This window comes from Bubalus kerabau, chromosome 1 (assembly GCF_029407905.1).
Source record: "Bubalus kerabau isolate K-KA32 ecotype Philippines breed swamp buffalo chromosome 1, PCC_UOA_SB_1v2, whole genome shotgun sequence".
In the NCBI taxonomy this organism is placed as follows: Eukaryota; Metazoa; Chordata; class Mammalia; order Artiodactyla; family Bovidae; genus Bubalus; species Bubalus kerabau.
The window spans coordinates 116151903-116175794 of NC_073624.1; the positions used below are offsets into that span (position 1 = coordinate 116151903).

General features: G+C 41.6%; 1 protein-coding gene across 7 annotated transcripts in view; it reads left to right on the forward strand.

The window, feature by feature from the left end:
* LOC129656632 (uncharacterized) overlaps positions 1-23892 on the forward strand; it is a 165175-nt gene that overhangs the window by 35603 nt on the left and 105680 nt on the right. Inside the window, exons 3-4 of one of the 7 annotated variants that reach the window (XM_055587379.1) lie at positions 12313-12440; positions 18990-19592. The exons of the other annotated variants lie outside the window; for them this stretch is intronic. Coding sequence (XP_055443354.1) covers positions 12313-12392 — 80 coding nt within the window. The 3' untranslated portion in view covers positions 12393-12440; positions 18990-19592. Of the gene's footprint in view, positions 1-12312; positions 12441-18989; positions 19593-23892 lie in introns of those variants that run through there. 7 annotated transcript variants of the gene reach the window in all.

Below are 23892 nucleotides of genomic sequence, written 5' to 3' on the forward strand. Positions count from 1 at the left end.
ATTGCTAACTACTATAAAATAAATAGACTTCCCTGGTGGCTCAGATGGTAAAGCATTTGCCTACAATGCGGGAGACCCAGGCTCAATCCCTGGGTCTGGAAGATCCCCTGGAGAAGGATATGGCAAATAAAATAAATAATTAAAATATGGCAATGTGAATAGGCAGGGAGAGGACAACTTTAGTTAGGGTGATTCAGAAAAGTCATCTCTAAGGAAATAAAGGCTCTCAATGATAAGGATCTCATCAATGAGAAGGAGCTATGGGAAAATCTGGAGGAACAGTGGTCTACACAGGAGAGACGAGTACAAGGGCCCTGACATGGGAATAAACATGCATATTTCTTGTAAAAGGAAGGACTGGCATGACATTTTATGTAATGAATCTGTGCCTGGGCAAGAGATAATGACGGCTTGAATTAGAGTTTTAACACTGAAGATATTAAGTGGTTGAATTTGGTACATATTCTGGAGTTCCAGAGTCCAACCAACAAGACTTATGTGGGAGGTATGAGGACAAAAGAGGCTCCTTGGGTTTTGACCTAGCTGTGTAAGTAGTGATGCCATTTCTTGAAATGGAGAATATCAAGGAGAGTTCTCTTTGCAATTTATTTATTTTATATGGAATTTGAGAACTATATAATACATTCAGGAAGAACTGTCAAGGAGGAAGTTGAATACATGAATATGAAACTCAAGAGCCAGGAGTAGAGTTTTCGTCAAACATTTCTCTGTTACCAGCTACTTTGCTCATCAACTTACAGTTCATGAGAGCTGTGGCCACCTGCATCAGTATGATATAACTGGAAGGCCTAAAAACCAAGACCACCTGTGTCAACATGACAGATATTTGTTCCAGGAGGCTTTGCTCAGAGAAGATAAAACCATAAGTCAATAAACAACTCCACTGTTTGCTGCAGGAAATCACTGCAAATCAGTTTATCTGAGACAACAGTCTCCCTCATCAAACCATCGTTTATTTATGAAGACTCATCTCACCTCACTGTGCCCACCAATCCTAAAGTTTTATCTCATGAAATTTCCCAGTCTCAATCTGCCGCCCACTTTGAAACACCAGCCATAATACCCTTGAGCCCAGAGCAGAGGATGCTTCTGCTCAGTCATGTCTATTTGCAGCTCCAAGTGTGCCAGGAAGCTCTGTCCATGGGACTTCCCAGGCAAAAATACTGGAGTGGGTTGCCATTTTTTTTCCCAACACCCAGATCAAACCCGCTCCTCAGTGTTTGCGGTATAGTAGATGGGTTCTTTCCCCCTGAGCCGCCTGGGCAGCCGTCCAGACCTTCCAGATCCTGTATAATCTTTCTCTGATGCCTCTCTCTGGATTCTGCTAAGGCACTGTTCTCCCAACTGCAGCGACTTCAAATGAACTGAGTTCTGCTTTGGTAACAGTTTGTATCTTAGAGTTCAAGATTCTTTCCTATTTTTACTCTCTTGCTTTTAGAGTGTTAGTCCTGTAAATAAGTGTTTACCCACATGCTCTGAGACCTACCATTAGCAAAATGAGATTTTTGAAGTCAGGAGGACCCTTAGACTTATTGCAATCAATTTATTTTACAAACAAAACTGAAGCCAGAGCAATTGGAACTTGTCTAGTGTCACAGAGTGTAGCTTCTAGATCTTGAGACTGATAACTCCCAGTCTGGTAGTCTTTATGGAGGAACACACAAGCTCATGTTGAGCAAGGTGAAATATATAATAGATATAATAATATAGCTTATTGTCTATAAACTTTCTGAGAGGGGAGAGAGTAGTTTGACTGTTTTGTTTTTGTTTAATTGCAATACTTGTGCAACACTTGCCCAGCTGGCTTGGACACCAAATGCATGGACTCATAAAGATAATAGTAAATCTTAATTTACATTTACCAAAAATTCAGATTTTTAAAGTTCATTAATTAGCAAAAATATATAGAAACATCAGCTTCCAAATCATACAATTACTGATGTAGCTTCAGTTTTTGTCTAATCTAAATACAGAAGAAAGGAATAAAGACAAAAAATAAACAAAAAACCCAACTTATTGAATCAATTGTATATCTTTCTCGAAGAGCAGGATTTGACCTGCAAAACATTCAAGAAATTAGAATACTCAAGATAAGGGGTATCTTTGAAGAAGTTGAAATATACAAAACTGTTATGGGTACATCTTCCCAATTTTGAATGAAAGCTGATAAACACTGGAAAACTTCAAACATTTTCCACCATAATATCATACCATTGCATGGATACCTGTGACATTTCCTTCTCCTCATTCCTTTATTTCAGAAATTGCTTCTGCCCACTTCATCCATATTATGTCAGTAGGAGCTGCCCCATGATGACTCCATGCCTTTATGGCTTCAAGGCTCCATGTCTACACAATAATTGATTAGACTGAGGGGTGGACATCTGGCCTGTGTTGGGCTAATGGGCCAATGAACTTGAGACCCCAAAGAGTTAAGTCCACCTCTCATTACCTGGATTGTAAATGTATAAAACTCAGGAGCTGCTGTTAGCTGTGTTCTGCCATTTGCCCCAAGGAGCAAGGGAAGCCACAGTTCTCCTTGAATGTTCTCTAGACACTAGAGCCCAAGTATTAAGGGTGGGGGTGAAGCTGTTGGAGTCAATACGCACTTATCCATCCTAATTACCAAATTAATACCAGCCATTTAAAAAGAATAAAAAGGGAAACAAAAAGGAAATACTGCCAAATATCTGCCCTATCCTTCATGCCCTGGAACCAAGGCAAGGTTTATCATTATTTATCACTAACCTTTGGACTGCAAGGAGATCCAAGCAGTACATTCTGAAGGAGGCCAGCCCTGGGATTTCTTTGGAAGGAATGATGCTAAAGCTGAAACTCCAGTACTTTGGCCACCTCATGCGAAGAGTTGACTCATTGGAAAAGACTCTGATGCTGGGAGGGATTGGGGGCAGGAGAAGGGGACAACAGAGGATGAGATGGCTGGATGGCATCACTGACTCGATGGACGTGAGTCTGAGTGAACTCCGGGAGTTGGTGATGGACAGGGAGGCCTGGCGTGCTGTGATTCATGGGGTCACAAAGAGTCGGACATGACTGAGAGACTGAACTGAACTGAATCATTAATTTTATTATTAATTATCATTTGTACATTTTCGCTGTGCCAGGCACTGTTCTAAGCACTCTATATGCAATTGTCCTCTTTCAACCTTATTACAAGGCTGTGAGAAAAGTACTTTTACTATCCTCATTTTATAGGTGAGCAAGGGGAGGCTTCCCTGGTGGCTCAATGCTAAAGAACCCACCTGCGTTGCAGGAGTCATGGGTTCTATACCTGGGTCAGGAAGATCTCATGGAGAAGGAAATGACAGCCCACTCCAGTATTCTTGCCTGGAAAACCCCATGGACAGAGGAGTCTGGCAGGCTACAGTCCATGGGGGTCACAAAAGAGCTGGACACAACTAAATAACAACAAGGAAAGGCACAGAATATTGAGTGATAGAACCAGTGCTCAGTCTAGGCAGTCTGACTCTAGAACCTGGAATCAAACATAAGGTTATGCTGCCTTTCAGTGAGAGAAGCATAGCCAACTTTGTATTGTAAAGAGCCTTCCCTGGGGAGATAGAAAGTAAATAGTAAAGTACATGGAATGTCCGGTGATGTTAATAAGTACTATGAAGAAATGAAAAGCAAAGGATAAGACAGAGCAGGCCAGAAAGTAGGGCTTAGGGCCAGTTGTAATTTACATAATTACAAGGACGGTTTCAGTGAGAAATGAAGGTCAAGGAAGGTTTCATTGAGAAATGGTATCTGAACAAAGGCCTGAAAGAAGGTAGAGAGCAATCCAGGCAGATGCCTGAACACAAGAGCTTCCAGACAGAGAGATCAGGAGTGCAAACACTTCCAAGTGCGAGTATGCTTAGTATTGTACTAAGTGGCAAACAAGGAGGCAGGAGAGATCAGGAAGAGGAAGTGAGAGAGGAGGTTCGGATTCTACTGGGAGATCAGGGCAGATTAAGTGCGGCCTGAAAGCCTAAGGGCTCTGACTTGAACTTTGAAAGAGATGGACAGTCCTCGCAGGGTTTTGAGCAAAGGGATCCCATGATCTGACTTGTTTTTTTTATAAAGATTGTCCTCACCACTGTGTTGAGAATAGATGTCGGAAGAAAGTACAGAAGTGAAGAGATTAGCAGGCTAGAGGCGAGAGACAGTGGAAGCGTGAAACGGGGTGATGGCAGTGGCAGTGTTGAGGTGTGGTGTGAGTCTTGACACACTTTGAGGTTCGAGCCAACAAGATTTGCTGATGGATTGAATGTAAGAGAAAGGTGTGAGAGTGGAGATGAAGATGACTCTAGTTTTGACCTGAGCAATGAGAAATGCTGGACTGGATGAAGCAAAAGCTGGAATCAAGATTACCAGGAGAAATATTAATAACCTCAGATATGCAGATGACACCAGCCTTATGGCAGAAAGCGAAGAAGAACTAAAGAGCCTCTTGATGAAAGTAAAAGGGGAGAGTGAAACAGTTGATTTAAAACTCAACATTCAGAAAACTAAGATCATGGCATCTGGTCCCATCACTTCATGGGAAATAGATGGAGAAACAGTGGAAACAGTGACAGACTTTAATTTTGGGGCTCCAAAATCAGTGCAGATGGTGACTGCAGCCATGAAATTAAAAGATGCTTACTCCTTGGGAAAAAAAGTCATGATGAACCTAGACAGAATATTAAAAAGTAGAGACGTTACTTTGCCAACAAAGTCCATCTAGTCCAGTAGCTGTGTATGGATGTGAGAGTTGGACTGTAAAGAAAGCTGAGCATGGAAGAATTGATGCTCTTAAACTGTAGTGTTGAAAAAGACTCTTGAGAGTCCCTTCGACTGCAAGGAGATTCAACAAGTGCATCCTAAAGGAAATCAGTCCTGAATATTTATTGGAAGAACTGATGCTGAAGCTAAAACTCCAATACTTTGGCCACCTGATGCGAAGAACCAACTTCTTCAGGGAAAAGACCCTGATGCTGTCAAAGATTTAAGGTGAGAGGAGAAGGGGCCAACAGAGGATGAGATGGTTGGATGGCATCACCAACTCAATGGAGATGAGTTTGAGTAGGCTCCAAGAGTTGGTGATGGACAGGGAAGCCTGGTGTACTGCAGTCCATGGGATCACAAAGAGTCGGACACGACTGAGCAACTGAACTGAATTGAACATGCATATTTATGAGGGGGCTTGAGCAGAGAAGAATTCAGCACTAATTTGGGGCAAAGGTCAACAGAGCTTTAGCTGATTGAAGCCAGGAAGGTCAGAAAAGTTCATCAGGTTCCTGTTAGGTTCTTGTTGAGGGTGGTGGTTGAATTCCTGAGAAGGGTTAACTCCTGCAGATCAGCTAAAGAAAGTGCTTCAGGCTAATCTTTACTCCTGAAACCAAACTAGGAGCTTACAACTGATTTTTTTATCTTTGCTATTCTTACTTGTCATGTGATAGTTTTTTTTTCCTTTTATTCCCTGAAGATGATTATTGAGATCTGTTTAAGGGCAAACATTGTGGCAGGCTTAGATCACAAAATGGTTTAGGCCAAAAATGGTTTCTCTTATATCAAGAAATCTATGTCTGATTGTTTTTCTTCAGGGGCCCCTACCTTATCTGTTTACACTGAGTGAATATAGATAGTGAAGAAATCTGAATACTAAGCTCTGGGATATTTCATCTAAAAAAAAAAGTGTTGCTCAATCGTGTCTGACTCTGTGACTCCATGGATCATAGACCACCAGGCTCCTCTGTCCTTGGAATTCTCCAGGCAAGAATGCTGGAGCAGGTAGCTATTCCCTTCTCCAGGGGATCTTCCCGATCAAACCCGGGTCTCCCACATTGTGAGTAGATTCTTTACTATTTGAACCACCAGGGAAGCACTGTTTTGTCTGGAAAAAGGGGCATTAACACTAACAGAATTTTTTACAAAATTGTAAGAGATTATGGGGGGGAAACTCCATTATTTTTCAGAAGTATAAAGCTTTTAGGGTTGGTACCTGCATAGCTGGGGCAGTTCTCCCTACCAGGATGAGGCAGTTTTATAGACACAGAAACAGGGACCCTTGTGGTTGTACAGACATTCTGGCTTCATCCTCCAGGATTTAAAAAGAGAAGAAGAAAGAAAGAATTCCATAAAATACTGAAACCATAGTCGGGAACTTCTGTGGCTGGAAGAGTTTGGGTTGCATAAATAAGGCCATGAGATAGAGCCTTTGTCTTTCCCATGAGTAAATATCACTTGGATTTAACACTATCGATGCAGCAAATTACAGCAAGATGAGACTGAAAAGCATTCACTCTGATTGATCTTTTTCAGAATGGTTGCAATATAGGATTGATGAGTGCAAGATATGTATATATTGGCTTGGGGTGCGGTGCAGAAGATAGATTTAAATGGATAATTTGAAAGTGAGAAAGTGAAACTAGAAAATATAGAACTTCCATCTTTCAAAAGCTTATCTAGTTGTTAAGAATCATTTTCAAAAAAAGGGTAGAGTCAAGACTCTCATATAGATACAAAGTGATGAGATGTCAAAGATTATTATATATTTTTAATGAGGAAATTATTTAAAAGTTACAACCAATTTGAAGTCAGAGAAACACAAATTTTTACAAAGTAAAAGAATATTAAAGTGAATTTAACAAAAGACTGCAAAATTTGCTTTATCCATAGGGATATCAAAGCTATGGTTTTTCCAGTAGTCATGTATGGATATGAGAGTTGGACTATAAAGAAAGCTGAGCACTGAAGAATTGATGCTTTTGAACTGTGGTGTTGGAGAAGACTCTTGAGAGACCCTTGGACTGCAAGGAGATCAAACCAGTCAGTCCTAAAGGAAATCAGCCCTGAATATTCATTGGAAGGACTGATGTTAAAGCTGAAACGCCAATACTTTGGTCACCTGATACGAAGAACTGACTCCTTGAAAAAGACCTGATGCTGGGAAAGATTGAAGGCAGGAGAAGGGGATGACAGAGGACGAGATGGTTGGATGGCATCACCGACTGAATGGACATGAGTTTGAGTAAGCTCCGGGAGTTGGTGATGGACAGGGAAGCCTGGCGTGCTGCAGTTCATGTGGTCACAAAGAGTTGGATACAACTGAGAGACTGAACTGAACTGATAGGAATGGGAGGGTTGGGGAGGTTGGGTAGTTGGGAAGAATATGGTTTTCAGCCGACCAGAGAGAAGTTATTTGTATCACTATAGAATCCCAGGGACGGGGGAGCCTGGTGGGCTGCCGTCTATGGGGTCGCACAGAGTCGGACACAACTGAAGCGACTTAGCAGCAGCAGCAGCAGCAGCAGACAAGACTTAATCACACGGACCTTGATTATTTCCCTTGAATTGTTCTTGTAAATAGAATTACTGAAATCAAAATATGAACTTTTCAATAACTCTCTAAAGCCAAGCAGCTCCCAAGAAGATTGTTTCCATTTATATTAATACTTCCATCAGTATATATAAAATGCCTATTGCCCTGCACCCTAGAAAGTATCAAGTATTAGCAAGTCAATATTGTTTATGGAAGACACTAACTAAAGTTAGTACAAAGCATCAGAATAGTAAGCTCCCAAAACAAAGCTGTTTTGACTAATTTGCCTTCAGTATGAGAGAAGACAATAGTGAAGCTTCTCAGTCTAAAAACAAATGTCTTATCTTTATAAAGCTGTTTTGAGTGCATAAGGTGGCCAAAGTACTGGAGCTTCAGCTTCAGCATCAGTTCTTCCAGTGAATATTCAGGGCTGATTTCCTTTAGGATTAACTGGTTTGATCTCCTTGCAGTCTAAGATGGGGAAGAGATAGATTCTTGCTTTCCTGTGGTGGTTTGGTTGTAGTTTGGTTATGTTTTATTACTTGCACCAGGTTCTTTATATGTATTATCTCCAACAGTCACTAACTTTGGCAAGGAAGATTTTGTGTTTTTTTTTGTTTGTTTTGATTTTATGGACAAGGAATCAGATTGAGCAGTAAAAGGTAAGTTCAGTATTTGAGCCCAGATTTGTCTGACGACAGAGCTGGAATCATCCTACCAGGCTAAAGCGATTCCCAGAGACATACAATAAGGTTTCAAATTGTATTTGAAATTGTATTTCAAATGGGGATCCATTGAAAAAGTACATATGAAGCACCTGCTATGTGCTGAGACTTGTCTGACTGTCTGAGGATAGAGAATTAACAAAACAGACAGTTTATTTTGCAATGATGCGCTTTAACCAAATATATATTAAAATGATAGACATTAAGTATAATGAAGACAGATAAGGGAAAATAAAGGAATCAGAGTGACAGAGAGTACTATTTTAGGTAGGCAGTCAGAGAAGACCTCTCTGAAGAAGCAGTATTGGAGTAGGGACATGGATAAAAGTGAATGAGCCGTGCCGCAGGTCTAGGGAAATACGAACAGCAGACACAAAAGCCGGAAGTAGGGGCAAGCTCAGTGAGTTCAAGGAAGAGCTCAGTGCACAAATGCTGTGTGACCTCAGAAGAGTCAGCGAAGGTCGCCCCAGCTCAGATCATCCAGGCTTGTGGGCCTTGTTATGGACTTTGTTAAGTTTTACAAGGACCTTGTTAAGATTGATATGAAGTGTGATTAGAAGTGTATCAGGTCCCAGGTTGATGCAGTGGTAAAGAACCTGCCTGCCAATGCAGGAGACATAAGAGATGCCAGGGAGGAGGGCACAGCAACCCACTCCAATATTCTTACCTGGAGAATCCCAAGGACAGGGGAGCCTGGCGGGCTACAGTCCATAGGGTGGCAAAGAGTCAATAATGACTGAGCTTGTACACACACCGAGAAATGTACCAGTCACAGGAAACAGATGCTCATTATTTAATTCAAAAGAGACTGGGGGACTTCCTTGGTGGTACAGTGGGTAGGAATCCCTCTGCCAATGCAGGGGACACGGGTTCTGTCCCTACATGCCACATGCCACTGAGCGCCTAAGCCCGCCTATGTTGCTGCACCTCCTGAGCCCTCGTGTCCAGAGCCTGTGCCCTGCGACACCAGAAGCCACTGCACTGGGGAGCCCGTGCAGAACAGCTAAGAGTGACCCTCGCCCAGCAACGACAGCCCTGTGCGACCCTGTGCATTTGTAAACATGCGCTCTAGGGGGCAAATAGAAGAAGCACTGTTAAGGATTATAGCAGTAGCTTAGTAAGAGATATGTACACGGCCTTAGACTAGAGTGGTGGCCATGAAAAAGTGAGAAACAGTGAAATTATATATTTTGTAAGTAGAGCTTATAGGATTTGCTGATGGATATAAGGTATAATAAAAGTAAGGAATCTAGAATGCCTTCAGGATTTTGACCTAAACACGTGGATCAATAGCAGTGATGTAGACCAAGAACGCTGGGAAACACTCTCATTTATCTAATAAAGAATAAAGAAAATCTCAAAATTGTTATAGCAGTATGTGGGTCACAGCTAATATTCAGTTAGTAGTAGCTATTTTTTTTTAACTAAAATAATATATTTGCCTAACTCCGTGAGGTTGAGGTCACTTAGGATGAAATTGGATATTTATGAATGGTAGTCTTCCAGGTAGAGACAGCAAGACATCCAAAATCTGGTATCCTATACCGCCTACTTACCAAAGCCAACCAACACCACCAGGTTGCAAGTGAGAGTGTTCATCCATCAATTGCATCTGACTCTTTGCAACCCCATGGACTGCAGCCCACCAGGCTCCTCTGTCCATGGAATTCTCTAGGCAACATCACTGGGGCATGTTGCCATTCCCTTTTCTGGGGATCTCCCTGACCCAGGGATTGAGCCCCACATCATTCCATATTCATTTCTGGAGCTGTGGATCTGAGTGCCAGTGGAACCTGGTGCTTCAGCTGAACCAAGACCGTTCGTTTTGCTGGGATTGGAGGAAGCCTAGAGAGCTTGGGAGAAGTCTCTTGGACTAGCACGAGAGGACGGACTCACACACACCCAGTGTTTGGCACTAACATGTGGAGTTCCATGAGAGATAATTCAGAGACTCTAATGTGGAATCTAAAAAGAGGAGAATCCGAAAGGAGAAATACAAAAATAAAAGGGGGAAAACACACAAGTACAAAAACATTTCCCCCCATGGGATCTTAATAAGAGCTAACGTTAAATACTAAACACCGCTGACAGATTTTCATATACCACCTCTTAATCTTCACAACAGTCTCTGAGGTAAGGGTTATGTCTGGTGAAGCATCTTGATCCTAGAAGAGATCAACTTCCTGGTGTCTGAATGCCTCTGTCCTCAGTGGAAAGTTTACTCTGCCTAGGACAGCGCCCCGTTGAGTTCTGCACACATGCGCGCACTCAGCACGTCCAATTCTTTGCAACCCCATGGACTGCAGCTCACCAGGCTCCTCTGTCCATGGGATTTCCTAGGCAAGAATACTGGGATGGGTTGCCATTTCCTACGCCAGAGGATCTTCCTGATGCAGGGATCGAACCCGTGTCCCCTGTGTCTCCTTCTTTGGCAGGCGGATTCCTTACCAACTGTGCCACTTGGGAAGCCCACAGGGTAATGCTTATGATCCTCATTTAATAGATAAGGAATTGAGGTGTAAGGGCTCATGGTATTACATACCCTATTCAGTTACACTCTTACCAGAGGCCTGTATCCATACTGGGGGTGGATTGTATGGAGGGCAACGTAAAGGCAGCATATGGCAGTGGGTTTTGTAGGGGAGGCATTAGGTTAACCTAGGTTTAAGTGTGCCAACATCACTAAGAAATAATTTACAGACCCTGGTTATATTGGCTAAGGTAACACTAGCTGCCATAACAAACCTCAAAATGTACAATAGCTCAAACACAATGGACATTTATTTCTCGCATACGGAAGTCCAGAATAAGTGTTCCTGATGACAGATGGCTCTCTTCTAATTGCTAGCCCATCCTGTGGCTCCTTCATCTTCAGCTCGTCTTCCGAGGCTGCATGTTCACCTCCATCAAACCAGAAGAAGGGAAAAGGACATGAGAAGGTCTTATGGGCCAGTCCTGGAGGTATACATCACCTCAACTCAGTTATCGGCTAGAACTCAGTCACCCAGCTACACCTAAGTGCAAAAGAGACCGAGAAATGTTGTCTAGCTAAATGCCCAGCCAGCCTGCCTGTCATGATTGGTCTTATCTACGACATGATTTCTCTCAATTTATTCTCAAAAGGAAACTAGAAGTTTAGTTTGCGGATAACTGTGCTTTCTTTCTCATGTAAAAGTTACATCTAGGTCAAATAGACTACTTGACTTTTCCTTCACATTCATTTTGCTTACAGAGAAGTGCTACATTTATTTCTTCAAGCTTTTAAAATAAATTGTTCTTCTTTGATGATGTTGTCCATGTCTTTTCCCATTACTTTATTTTTTTTTTGGTACTTTAATAGTGCGTTACATCTTGCAGAAAGTTGTAAAGCTTTCATGTTGTAAAGTCGCCTTTAAACCTTAATTGATAAAACATTTAGAATTTTGTTGAAAGTGTTAATCTCTCAGTCATGCCTGACTGTTTGCGACCCCATGGCTGTAGCCCGCCAGGCTCCTTTGTCCATGGAGCTCTCCAGTCAAGAATACTGGAGTGGGTAGCCATTCCCTTCTCTAGAGGATCTTCCCAACTCAGGGATCGAACCCCGGTCTCCTGCATTGCAGGCAGATTCTTTACTGTTGGAGCCACCAGGGAAGCCCGTTAATCTTGTTAAGTTTATCTAATTTATTGATCCCTAAAATTGTGTGCCCTGATGTGGGCAAATATACAATAATGCCATTTTCACTATGATAATTTACATATTAATTAAGACTATTCAGTTCAGTCACTCAGTTGTGTCTGACTGTTTGCAACCCCATGGACTGCAGCACGCCAGGCTTCCCTGTTTATTACCAACTCCCAGAGCCTGCTCAAACTCATGTCCATCAAGTCAGTGATGCCATCCAACCATCTTATCCTCCGGTGTCCCCTTCTCCTGCCTTCAATCTTTCCCAGCATCAGGGTCTTCTCTAATGAGTCAGCTCTTCACATCAGGTGGCCAAAGTATTGGAGTTTCAGCTTCAGCATCAGTCCTTTCAATGAGTATTCAGCATTGATTGTCTTTAGGATTGACTGGTTTGATCTCCTTGCAGTCCAGGGGACTCTCAAGAGTCTTTTCCAATACTACAGTTTAAAATGAAGACTGTAGGTACTAAGTCCTAATTATGATATCCTTATAAAATCTCATTAGATTTTGCTTCGGTTTTCAACAATATCCCTTTATCTTCTCTAAGTTCCACACATTTCCCTGTTGTAACACATGTTGTAACTTTGATTTTCACAAAGGATTCTGCCTCACATTCCAATGCCTGGGGTATTCTCAGCACCACCAAGCAGTTCTCAAACATCAGCCTGGTGTCCTGTAATTCAGCTCAGTTCTGACACTGTATACCTGGAGATGGCATCATTCACAGGTTAAGAGCTCAGTCCTACAGACTGTCCCTCCCCATACTAATATTTTTCTCTATAGTGTTTTCATATAGTAGGAGCACAACCAAAAAGATACTAATTTACTCTCTTATTTTTTATTTTAGCTACCAACGTTTCTGAAAACATCAAACTACATGAAAATATTTTCTCTTAGCACTGCCAAAGCATCCATTCATCCAACAACAATGAAAATTCATAATCTCGTAGGTAGCAAGTCATAAAAAAACTGCTACAGTGCTTTGATCTAAAACAAAATAGACTGCCACTTATTTCTCCAGCAAAAATGAGTTTTTTCAGGATCAACAAACAATTGCAATTTGGGCATCTGCAGTCATGGTGAGCCAAATGCAAATCCCCTCTAGCACAGAGAGGAGGACTCCTTTGTAAAGGAGAAAAGGAAGTCGGGTGAGCTACAGGAAACAGTCCATTGGAGGAATTTACACTTTGAAGTGCGGTAGCTTTTCCTTGAATGAGTTGTGACCATTTCTCACTGGCTGATCTCTTACTAGGCAAGAAGAGGAAGTGTTTCTTCTCCTGTTGGGCTCTGCTATCACCATAGGTGATGGGAGCTCCCTCTTCTGTGCTCTGAAATCTACTATAATTGAGATTTCTGTTTGTTAATTTTTATATTGCCAAGAGCTAAAGTATACTCATGAATAAAGTGTGAAAGTAGGATTAGAGACACTGATTAACTTATTTTAGGAAAGTCAAAGATAGCTAGCTGGTTAAAGGAATTGACAATTGAGATTTTAAGTTGTAGAGATGGGGAAAGATTTCCAGCCATAGAAAACAACATAAGAAAAGGCAAGGGTTTATGCTTTAAGGCAACAGGCATTAGGAAAAACAAAATCATCAATGTTTCAACCAATCACCGCTGAGTGGTACATTGCTGGGTAAAATCAAAATGCAATTAGAAAAGCATTAGGGTTATTTTTCCTAATCCAAAAATCTCCTAAAAGATCTTGAATCCAAATGGGCAATCTCTCATTCCACTAAATCCTCATATTTCCATATTTATTGCATACCTACACAATTAACTGGGTATGGGTTCTCTGGTGATGCAAGATATTTGACCAGCAGCTGAAGGACTGAGTACATCTAGAGCATTTCCTCTCTCTTCTTTTCAGCATGATTTCTTTGATGTCACATAAAATATGAACCAGAATCAAAGGTTTCCCCACACTTATTACATTAATAATATTTTACTCATATGATTTCCATAATTAAGACCTAATTTTTGACTGAAAGATCTTTCCTCATTATACAAATATGATTATTGCCTTATATGAACTCTTTGATATTTAATTTAAACCAATAAATAATGAATATAAAAAGGGGCTTCTTTGGTAGTCCAGTGGTTAAGACTCCATGTTCCTAATGCAGGGGGCATGGGTTCTATCCCAAGTAGGGGAACTAAGACTCTGCATGCCACATGGTATGGCCAAAAAAAAAAAAAAAGAGTGAATATAAATGAGACATGGTTGGGGATTAGGTTTGCAGGGGGATACATATTGTGATTCAGTATGTTTCTTGGTTTCTTCAATGTTTTGTCTGTGGCGATCTAGTCCTGGAAGTATTCACTCTTACACAAGAGCCTACAGAATCAGGACGATACTAAAATGAAGTCTAACACTGAGCCTTGGAGAAACTCTGGTGTCTCTTCTCTCAGCCACTGCAGTCCCTCCAGGGCATAGAGCTTGATGACAAGGGCACAGATTTGGTGTCGGCCTCCATGTGCAAGGGCTTCCCTGGTGGCTCAGCTGGTAAAGAATCCTCCTGCAATGCGGGAGACCTGGGTTCGATCCCTGGGTTGGGAAGATCCCCTGGAGAAGGGAAAGGCTACCCACTCCAATATTCTGGCCTGGATAATTCCATGGAGTGAATAGTCCATGGGGTCACAAAGAGACAGATGTGACTGGCGACTTTCACTTTCACTTTCATTTGCAACCTGCCAGGCCTGATGCCCTTGAGCAGAACACAACCTATACATTTATCCACTAGGTACTTGCATGTGGGAAAGAAGATCTTTTAGCATCTTCCACCGCCACTTACTGTAGTCAATCAAATCATTGCTGAACATGCTCAAGATGAAGGACTTTGCAAAACTCAGCCTCTCCCCTGGAAACAAAAAAAAGAAAAGAAAAGAAAAGGTGGACATTGTTTATGCAAATACAAACCATCCTCTGGTGACAGTCTAAAGTCAGTGCTTTCGGTCTGCAGTTTTATTATTTCTATAACACTCTGCCTTCCATGCTAATCCTGCTTTCCAGTTCTAGGTGTAAGATTTTAAAAACTAAAAGAAAAACAAATGAAAAGGACACTTGGGAGTTGACTGAAGATAATGAAGACCTCAAAAATACTATTGGCGCATTAAATGGTTGAGTAAAAGATGAAATTTCTTTTCCATGGGGATGGTCTTGATCCCTGTCTCCTGTATAATGTCACGAACCTCATTCCATAGTTCATCAGGCACCCTATCTATCAGATCGAGGCCCTTAAATCTATTTCTCACTTCCACTGTATAATCATAAGGGATTTGATTTAGGTCATACCTGAATGGTCTAGTGGTTTTCCCTACTTTCTTCAATTAAGTCTGAATTTGGCAATAAGGAGTTCATGATCTGAGCCACAGTCAGCTCTTGTTTCTGTTGACTGTATAGAGCTTCTCCATCTTTGGCTGCAAAGAATATAATCAATCTGATTTTGGTGTTGACCATCTGGTGATGTCCATGTGTAGAGTCTTCTCTTGTGTTGTTGGAAGACGGTGTTTGCTATGACCAGTGCATTTTCTTGGCAAAACTCTATTAGTCTTTGCCCTGCTTCATTCCGTATTCCAAGGCCAAATTTGCCTGTTACTCCAGGTGTTTCTTGACTTGCTACTTTTGCATTCCAGTCCCCTATAATGAAAAGGACATCTTTTTTGGGTGTTAGTTCTAAAAGGTCTTGTAGGTCTTCATAGAACCATTCAACTTCAGCTTCTTCACCATTATTGGTTGGGGCATAGACTTGGATTATTGTGATATTGAATGGTTTGCCTTGGAAACAAACAGAGATCATTCTGTCATTTTTGAGATTGCATCCAAGTACTGCATTACGGACTCTTTTGTTGACCATGATGGCTACTCCATTTCTTCTGAGGGATTCCTGCCCGCAGTAGTAGATATAATGGTCATCTGAGTTAAATTCACCCATTCCAGTCCATTTTAGTTTGCTGATTCCTAGAATGTCGACATTCACTCTTGCCATCTCTTGTTTGACCACTTCCAATTTGCCTTGATTCATAGACCTGACATTCCAGGTTCCTATGCAATATTGCTCTTTACAGCATTGGACCTTGCTTCTATCGCCAGTCACATCCACAGCTGGGTATTGTTTTTACTTTGTCTCCATCCCTTTATTCTTTTTGGAGTTACTTCTCCACTGATCTCCAGTAGCATATTGGGCACCTACTGCCCTGGGGAGTTCCTCTTTCAGTATCCTATCATTTTGCCTTTTCATACTGTTCATGGGGTTCTCAAGGCAAGAATACTGAAGTGGTTTGCCATTCCCTTCTCCAGTGGACCAAATAGCTGTGAAAAGAAGAGAAGTGAAAAGCAAAGGAGAAAAGGAAATATATAAGCATCTGAATGCAAAGTTCCAAAGAACAGCAAGAAGAGATAAGAAAGCCTTCCTCAGCGATCAATGCAAAAAACAGAGGAAAACAACGGAATGGGAAAGACTAGAGATCTCTTCAAGAAAATTAGAGATACCAAAGGAACATTTCATGCAAAGATGGGCTTGATAAAGAACAGAAATGATATGGACCTAACAGAAGCAGAAGATATCAAGAAGAGGTGGCAAGAATACAGAGAACTGTACAAAAAAGATCTTCACGACCCAGATAATCACAATGGTGTGATCACCGACCTAGAGCCAGACATCCTGGAATGTGAAGTCAAGTGGGCCTTAAAAAGTATCACTACGAACAAAGCTAGTGGAGGTGATAGAATTCCAGTTGAGCTATTTCAAATCCTAAAAGATGATGCTGTGAAAGTGCTGCACTCAATATGCCAGCAAATTTGGAAAACTCAGCAGTGGCCACAGGACTGGAAAAGGTCAGTTTTCATTCCCATCCCAAAGAAAGACAATGCCAAAGAATGCTCAAACTACCACACAATTGCACTCATCTCACATGCTAGTAAAGTAATGCTCAGAATTCTCCAAGCCAGGCTTCAGCAATATGTGAACCGTGAACTTCCTGATGTTCAAGCTGGTTTTAGAAAAGGCAGAGGAACCAGAGATCAAATTGCCAACATCCACTGGATCATGGAAAAAGAAAGAGAGTTCCAGAAAAACATCTATTTCTGCTTTCTTGACTATGCCAAAACCTTTGACTGTGTGGATCACAATAAACTGTGGAATATTCTGAAAGAGATGGGAATACCAGACCACCTGACCTGCCTCTTGAGAAATCTGTATGCAGGTCAGGAAGCAACAGTTAGAACTGGACATGGAACAACAGACTGGTTCCAAATTGGAAAAGGAGTACGTCAAGGCTGTATATTGTCACCCTGCTTCTTTAACATATATGCAGAGTACATCATGAGAAACGCTGGACTGGAAGAAACACAAGCTGGAATCAAGATTGCCGGGAGAAATATCAATCACCTCAGATAGGCAGATGACACCACCCTTATGGCAGAAAGTGAAGAGGAACTAAAAAGCCTCTTGATGAAAGTGACAGAGGAGACTGAAAAAGTTGGCTTAAAGCTCAACATTCAGAAAATGAAGATCATGGCATCCGGTCCTATCACTTCACGGGAGATAGATGGGGAAACAGTGCAAACAGTGTCAGACTTTATTTTTGGGGGCTCCAAAAGGACTCCAGATGGTGATTGCAGCCATGAAATTAAAAGACGCTTACTCCTTGGAAGGAAAGTTATGACCAACCTAGATAGCATATTGAAAAGCAGAGACATTATTTTGCCAACAAAGGTCCGTCTAGTCAAGGCTATGGTTTTTCCTGTGGTCATGTATGGATGCGAGAGTTGGACTGTGAAGAAGGCTGAGTGCCGAAGAATTGATGCTTTTGAACTGTGGTGTTGGAGAAGACTCTTGAGAGTCCCTTGGACTGCAAGGAGATCCAACCAGTCCATTCTGAAGGAGATCAGCCCTGGGATTTCTTTGGAAGGAATGATGCTGAAGCTGAAACTCCAGTACTTTGGCCACCTCATGGGAAGAGATGACTCATTGGAAAGGACTCTGATGCTGGGAGGGATTGGGGGCAAGAGGAGAAGGGGACGGCATAGGATGAGATGGCTGGATGGCATCGCTGACTTGATGGACATGAGTCTGAGTGAACTCTGGGAGTTGGTGATGGACAGGGAGGCCTGGTGTGCTGCGATTCATGGGGTCGCAAAGAGTTGGACACGACTGAGCGACTGAACTGAACTGAACTGAACTGAAAGGATGAAAATGGGATGTTGGATAGTTAATATCATCTTTTCGCACTATGTTGTACTGACCCAAGACACAAAACTCAAACTTCTGTCTGCTTGCAGCGAGTCACCATCTGAAGGCCACTTGTGATACCCTGAGGTTGGGAAGAATTGAAGGCAAAAGGAGAAGGGGCGGCAGAGGATGAAATGGTTAGATTGGATCAGCACCTCAATGGACATGAATCTGAGCAAGTGGGAGATAGTGGAGGACTCAGGAGACTGGCACCCTACAAGTCCATGGGGTCACAAAGAGTCGGACGTGACTACCAACCCAACAACAAGAGCAGCAACAATCATGGTGTTTTAAACAATGAGGCAAATACATGAAGTCACTTGGTGTGGTGAAAAAAAAACCCTGGGCTAGGAATCAATTAATTTAGTTCTAGTTTCAGTTTTGCTACCAATGGATAAATATTTAGACTTTCATGGGCCTCAATCTCTTTGAGCTTGAACTAGATGATTACTGCAAGGCTTTTCAGCCATAAAATGGTACTCACAGTCAGATAAAACTTTATTATTGAAGGGTTGGCCCTCTGTCTTTATTACTTATACAAAACTTTGTCTCAGAAAGTACAGTGACAGTAGAAGATATGAATATTGTAGCTTGGAATATTCCCATAATTACAGAAATGAGAGATTCATTTGCTATCTCAGGACTAGACGTTTTCTCCATAAGTACCTGTTTTCCACAAGAAAACAGTTGTCAAATATAAAAGGGACAAGTTACATGTCTTTTCTCAAGAATGACAATAAAAAAAAAAACAATGCAATCTCTCAAAAGAAAATGCAACCAGTTTACTTCCTTGCAAATAGAAATAAGGAACAAACCAGACATACAGTGAAATATGAAGGAACTCAGAAAAGTCACGTCTCTGAGCCAGGGAAGTTTTATGGCAAGCTCATTAGAATTTTCCATCTCATGTTCCTTAGAGGATTGGCAATAAGTATTTCCTAATGGGTGTCTTTCTCCCTTTGCATATTTATGGCTATTTCTATTCATAATGAATACATATATGCATTCTTTTCTTATTAAAAATGTTCCCTGTGCTTTAGCAGGCTTCTCCAACCAGACTTCAGGCAGAACTTGGATGAAGAAATGGATCAGTGCCAATGTGCTCACTGCCCCTGTTTATATAGAAAAGAGACCTCCTGATCCTTCCTTTTTCTCCCCTCAATCAAAAACTGATTTCATAGAAACATAGAATTAGGATGGTGTTTGCCAGGGCTGCAGGGAGTAGGAATTGAGGTAACAGTTCAAAAAAATGTTGTTATGAAAAGAAGGTCCTGCGCAGTCATTTAATATGCTTCTGTATACTTGAAAGTTACTGAGAGTTGATTTTAATCATTTCACCGCACACTCACACACACACACATACACACACACACACTTAATTACTTTAACTACATGAGGTGACAGATGTGTTACTTACCTTGATCTTGGTAACTGCTTGGTAACTGCTCCACAATAGTGGAGCTTGTACATCAAATCGTTACACTGTAGACTTTACATATACACTATTGTATTTGTCATTTATTTCTCAGCAAAGTTAAAAAGCTGTAAAGAAAAGAATACAGTTGTAGTTATTTGTCATTTTCAAACTCGAGTTAATAGGCTACATTCCCTGAGAGTAATCTGCGTCTTCTTACCTGTTGCTTTAATATTCATTGCAGAAATAAAAGCTTTGTCTCTTTGATGATGATGTCTTCCAATATCTCGAATTTCAGGCATCAGAAAAATCAGGATTCTGAGACTTTGAAAATGTTTGTTCTGACCTTTGTAGGGGTGTGAGGCGTACAGTCACCCCAACATGGAATCACACTCCACATAAAGCCCGGCACCGGCCTAGCCCCTCCTGCGCTAAACATTTGTGTGCAAAAGCTTGACTGCCCAACATCTGGCAGAATTTACCTGACTTTCCTCTTTTCACATTTGGTGAGGGCACTTTCACAGGGAGGAAGTCTTTAGGATCTTAGAATCTGGGAACTAAAATTCATCAGCACCAGCGCTCATAGGCAGGCTCGGGGGAGGGCGGCTCAAGGGGGAGGGCGTACGTGTGGACACAGAGCTGACTCCCTGTGTTGCTAGCAGAGACTAACACAACGCTGTAAAGCAGTTATCCTCAAAAAACAAGACTAGAGGTCAGCGTTTTCCTTCTGCCCCATACTATTTATTCATAGATACAAATCACCTTATCAATAAAATTTCTCAAGGGAGTGGGAATAAGCACACAGACGCCGGGGGGCAGTGGGCAAGTTGGAGCTAGTGTAGGCTTGTGGACAACCTTATACAACTGGGGGATCTTCTTTAAGCCAAAGAATACGCAATTATGAATAAAATGTTAGCAAATACCTACTTATAGTGAGAAAGGATACCACAACACAATATAAACTTTTAAAAAGCTGAAAAATACTACAAATATTATAAAATACAAAAGATATAATATTCTTACTAATTTTGATTATCTGCTTGATGCACCTACTATTCTATCTTTTTTGACTACACACTATTTAATCATCTCTTCATATAATATTTCATACTTTTTCAATTGGAGAGAATTGAGAAGTAATTTGATCTTTCTCCAAACATAGTTGAGCAAAGTTTATTTTTATTATAGTTTTAAAAGTTTCTTTCAGTTTTATAATTCTTTATTAGTGCACTCCATGGGGTCACTAGGAGTCAGACACGACTGAGCGACTTCACTTGCACTTTTCACTTTCATGCATTGGAGAAGGAAATGGCAACCCACTCCAGTGTTCTTGCCTGGAAAATATCAGGGACGGGGGAGCCTGGTGGGCTGCCGTCTATGGGGTTGCACAGAGTCGGACACGACTGAAGCGACTTAGCAGCAGCAGCAGCAGCATTAGTGATATTTGTACATTAATTTGTAAGTTATATGTATAAATTTTTACGACTGCTGTCAAATTTGGGAAAACCTCAATCAAGTTTCTTTCATGTATGAGCTATAAGCTTCTCAAGGCATTTACATTTTGTTGAACAATGGCTAATTTTAAATACTCTTAAACTGATGACAGCCAGTAACCAGTTTGGGATTGATCTTCTCCCTGCAGTTGTGCAAGTGAGTTTTGTATCTCTTTTCCATAGGTGTCAACATCTCATTTTGTGTCCATCTGGGTCCAATCAGGGGAGAAGTCACACAGTAATTTGATAGGAAAGTTTAATAAAAGACATAAAGAGAATAAATAAATATATGCTATTTCTAAATGCCTTGGATCCATTCCACACCACATTTTGGCCCCTGTTCTTTGACTAGCCCAGCGGTTGAAAATTCCTCAGAATTCAGAAACAGATAAGTATTACCAATGAGAGCAGCAGCTCTGTCAAAAAGGGAAGGCTTATGAGGGAAAAAACATTGCCTGTTGAAGGGAACACTATTGCCACACAGAAATACCCACTCCGCCTAATTATGTCTTTTGATTTTTCAAGAGAAGATAAAAATCTGGTTTTTATGTGAAATCTCCCAAATATCCAAGATTGGCAATTAGTTAAAAAAAAAAAAAATTAAGGCTCTCTGGGTCAAACAGTTGCTTTCTGGAGTAAGTCTGGTATCTGACAGGCCACTCAGCCAGCAATGGCCATCCCCTACCCTTCCAGTCCCACCTCGCAGTCACACCATCTTGTTTAATTATCATAATGGCATTTATTAGCACCTGACTTTTATTATCACACATACACACACACACACACACTCCGTGCAAAGAAAGGTCTGTAATGAAGAACCCTGCGTGAACTTTTCACTGCTATAGCCTAGCACCAAGAGCAGTGCTGACGTATTAATACAGTACACTCAGTGTTGAATGAATTGACTGAATGAACAAATGATTTGGGATTTAATGCTTTTGAACTTGTCATCTTTGTTTCTTTTTAACGTGTGTGTAAGAGCGTTCTCTCTGGTCCTACAAACGTTGTCAGCACTTTCCCCCAAGTGAACCTCCTTTGTGTTCAGGCCCCCAACAAACAGGGGAGAGAAGCAAACATAATTATCTTCATCCCTACCTCAAAAAGCCTAAGAGTTTATTATTGTTGGCTGTGTGAGGTCTTCATTGCTGCATGGCCTTTTCTGGGCTTCTCTTGTTGCAGAGCCCGGACTCGGGTGTGTGGACTCCAGGAGCTACGCGTGTGGGCTCAGTTGAAGAACATGGAGTCAGTAGCTCTGGTTCCTGGGCTCTGGAGTGCAGGCTCAATTGTTGTGACCCGCAGGCTTAGTTGCTCCATGGCATGTAGACCTTCCTGGATTAGGGATCGAACCAGTGTCCCCTGCATTGGCGGGTGGATTCTTTACCACTGAGCTACCAGGGAATCCTTGCCATAGGTTTTTACTATGAAACATTATAAATGAAGGTTTTACATTTCAATTAAATAAAATTTCATTTAAAATTTTAATTATATTTTCATCAAGATTGTTATTCTACTGATCAGAACTTAAGATTCTTTAGCCAAGAATATAAAGGATGTGGGCTGAGTTGCTGCAGTCGTGTGCAACTCTTTGTGACCCTGTGGACTGCAGCCCACCAGGTTTGTCTGTCCTTGGGATTTCCCAGGCAAGAATACTGGAGTGAGTTGCTATTTCCTTCTCCAGGGGATCTTCCTGATCCAGGGATTGAACCCATGTGTCAAGTCTCCTGCGTTGGCAGGTGGGTTCTTTACCACTAGCGCCACCTGGGAAGTCCCAATATAAAGGATAACTGACAGAAACTACAATAAACATAAAAATCCAAAATTGCTATAGCTCCATGAAAGTGGTTTTTTGTCTTGTTTGACTTGGAGTGTTAATGTTTGGGCTTCTGACTATGGGGGATGAGTTTTAAGAAGCCACGGTTTAGCGGATCATCTTGACATGTCTCCTAATGTGTTCTCTTATATACACATCAATTATAGAGTCATAAAATACAGATTATTAGATCCATTCTTTTTAGGATGGAGCCAGGTAGCATGAAAACTTCATTTGTCTTCTTTTGTCTTCATTTGCCTTCAACAGAAAGACAAAACAACTCTTTGTCGTATCAATTTACTTTTGCTATGTTGAATTGGTCTCTTTGAACCTGAAGCCTAATCCATAATGTGCTTCGTGTGAACAGAACAGATGGCTGACAGCTCTCATAGGAAGGGACAATTCAAGGGCTGAGCAATTGTGGCCGCTTCTCCAGCACTGAGCAGAAGAGAGAGTGTTATTCTAGACATACCAGCTCTGCCTAATATGGATCAATAATTAGACATTAGAAATAGGTGAGAATTCCCTGGAAGCCAGCTGTGAAGACTTCCCCTTGCAATGCAGGGTGTACAGGTTCCATCCCTGGTCAGGAAGCTAAATCCCATGTGCCTCCTGGCCAAAAAACCAGAACATAAACAACAGAAGCAATATTGTAACAAATTCAATAAAGACTTAAAAAAAAAAATGTGCAACTCACTCCTTTGTTCTGACTCCCTACTTAGCAAGTGATCCTCTCTGGCTTCCCACATAGGTTTGCTGCCCTAAAGCATACCTGGTTCTCAGCACAAGCTGTCCATCAGAATTACCTCCAGAGCTTTTAAAAATAATGATACTGGAGCCTCTCGTGAGGCCCACTGAACCAGAATCTCTGAGGGTGGGGCTCAGCATCAGTTCAGTTCAGTCCAGTCACTCAGTATGTCCAATTCTTTGCAACCCCATGAATCCGCAGCACACCAGGCCTCCCTGTCCATCACCAACTCCTGAGTCCACCCAAACCCATGTCCATTGAGTCAGTGATTCCATCCAGCCATCTTATCCTCTGTCGTCCCCTTCTCCTCTTGCCCTCAATCTTTCCCAGCATCAGGGTCTTTTCAGATGAGTCAGCTCTTCGCATCAGGTGGCCAAAGTACTGGAGCTTCAGCTTCAACATCAGTCCTTCCAGTGAACACCCAGGACTGATCTCCTTTAGGGGCTCAGCATAGGTTTTTCTAAAAAGCACCTTGGTGATT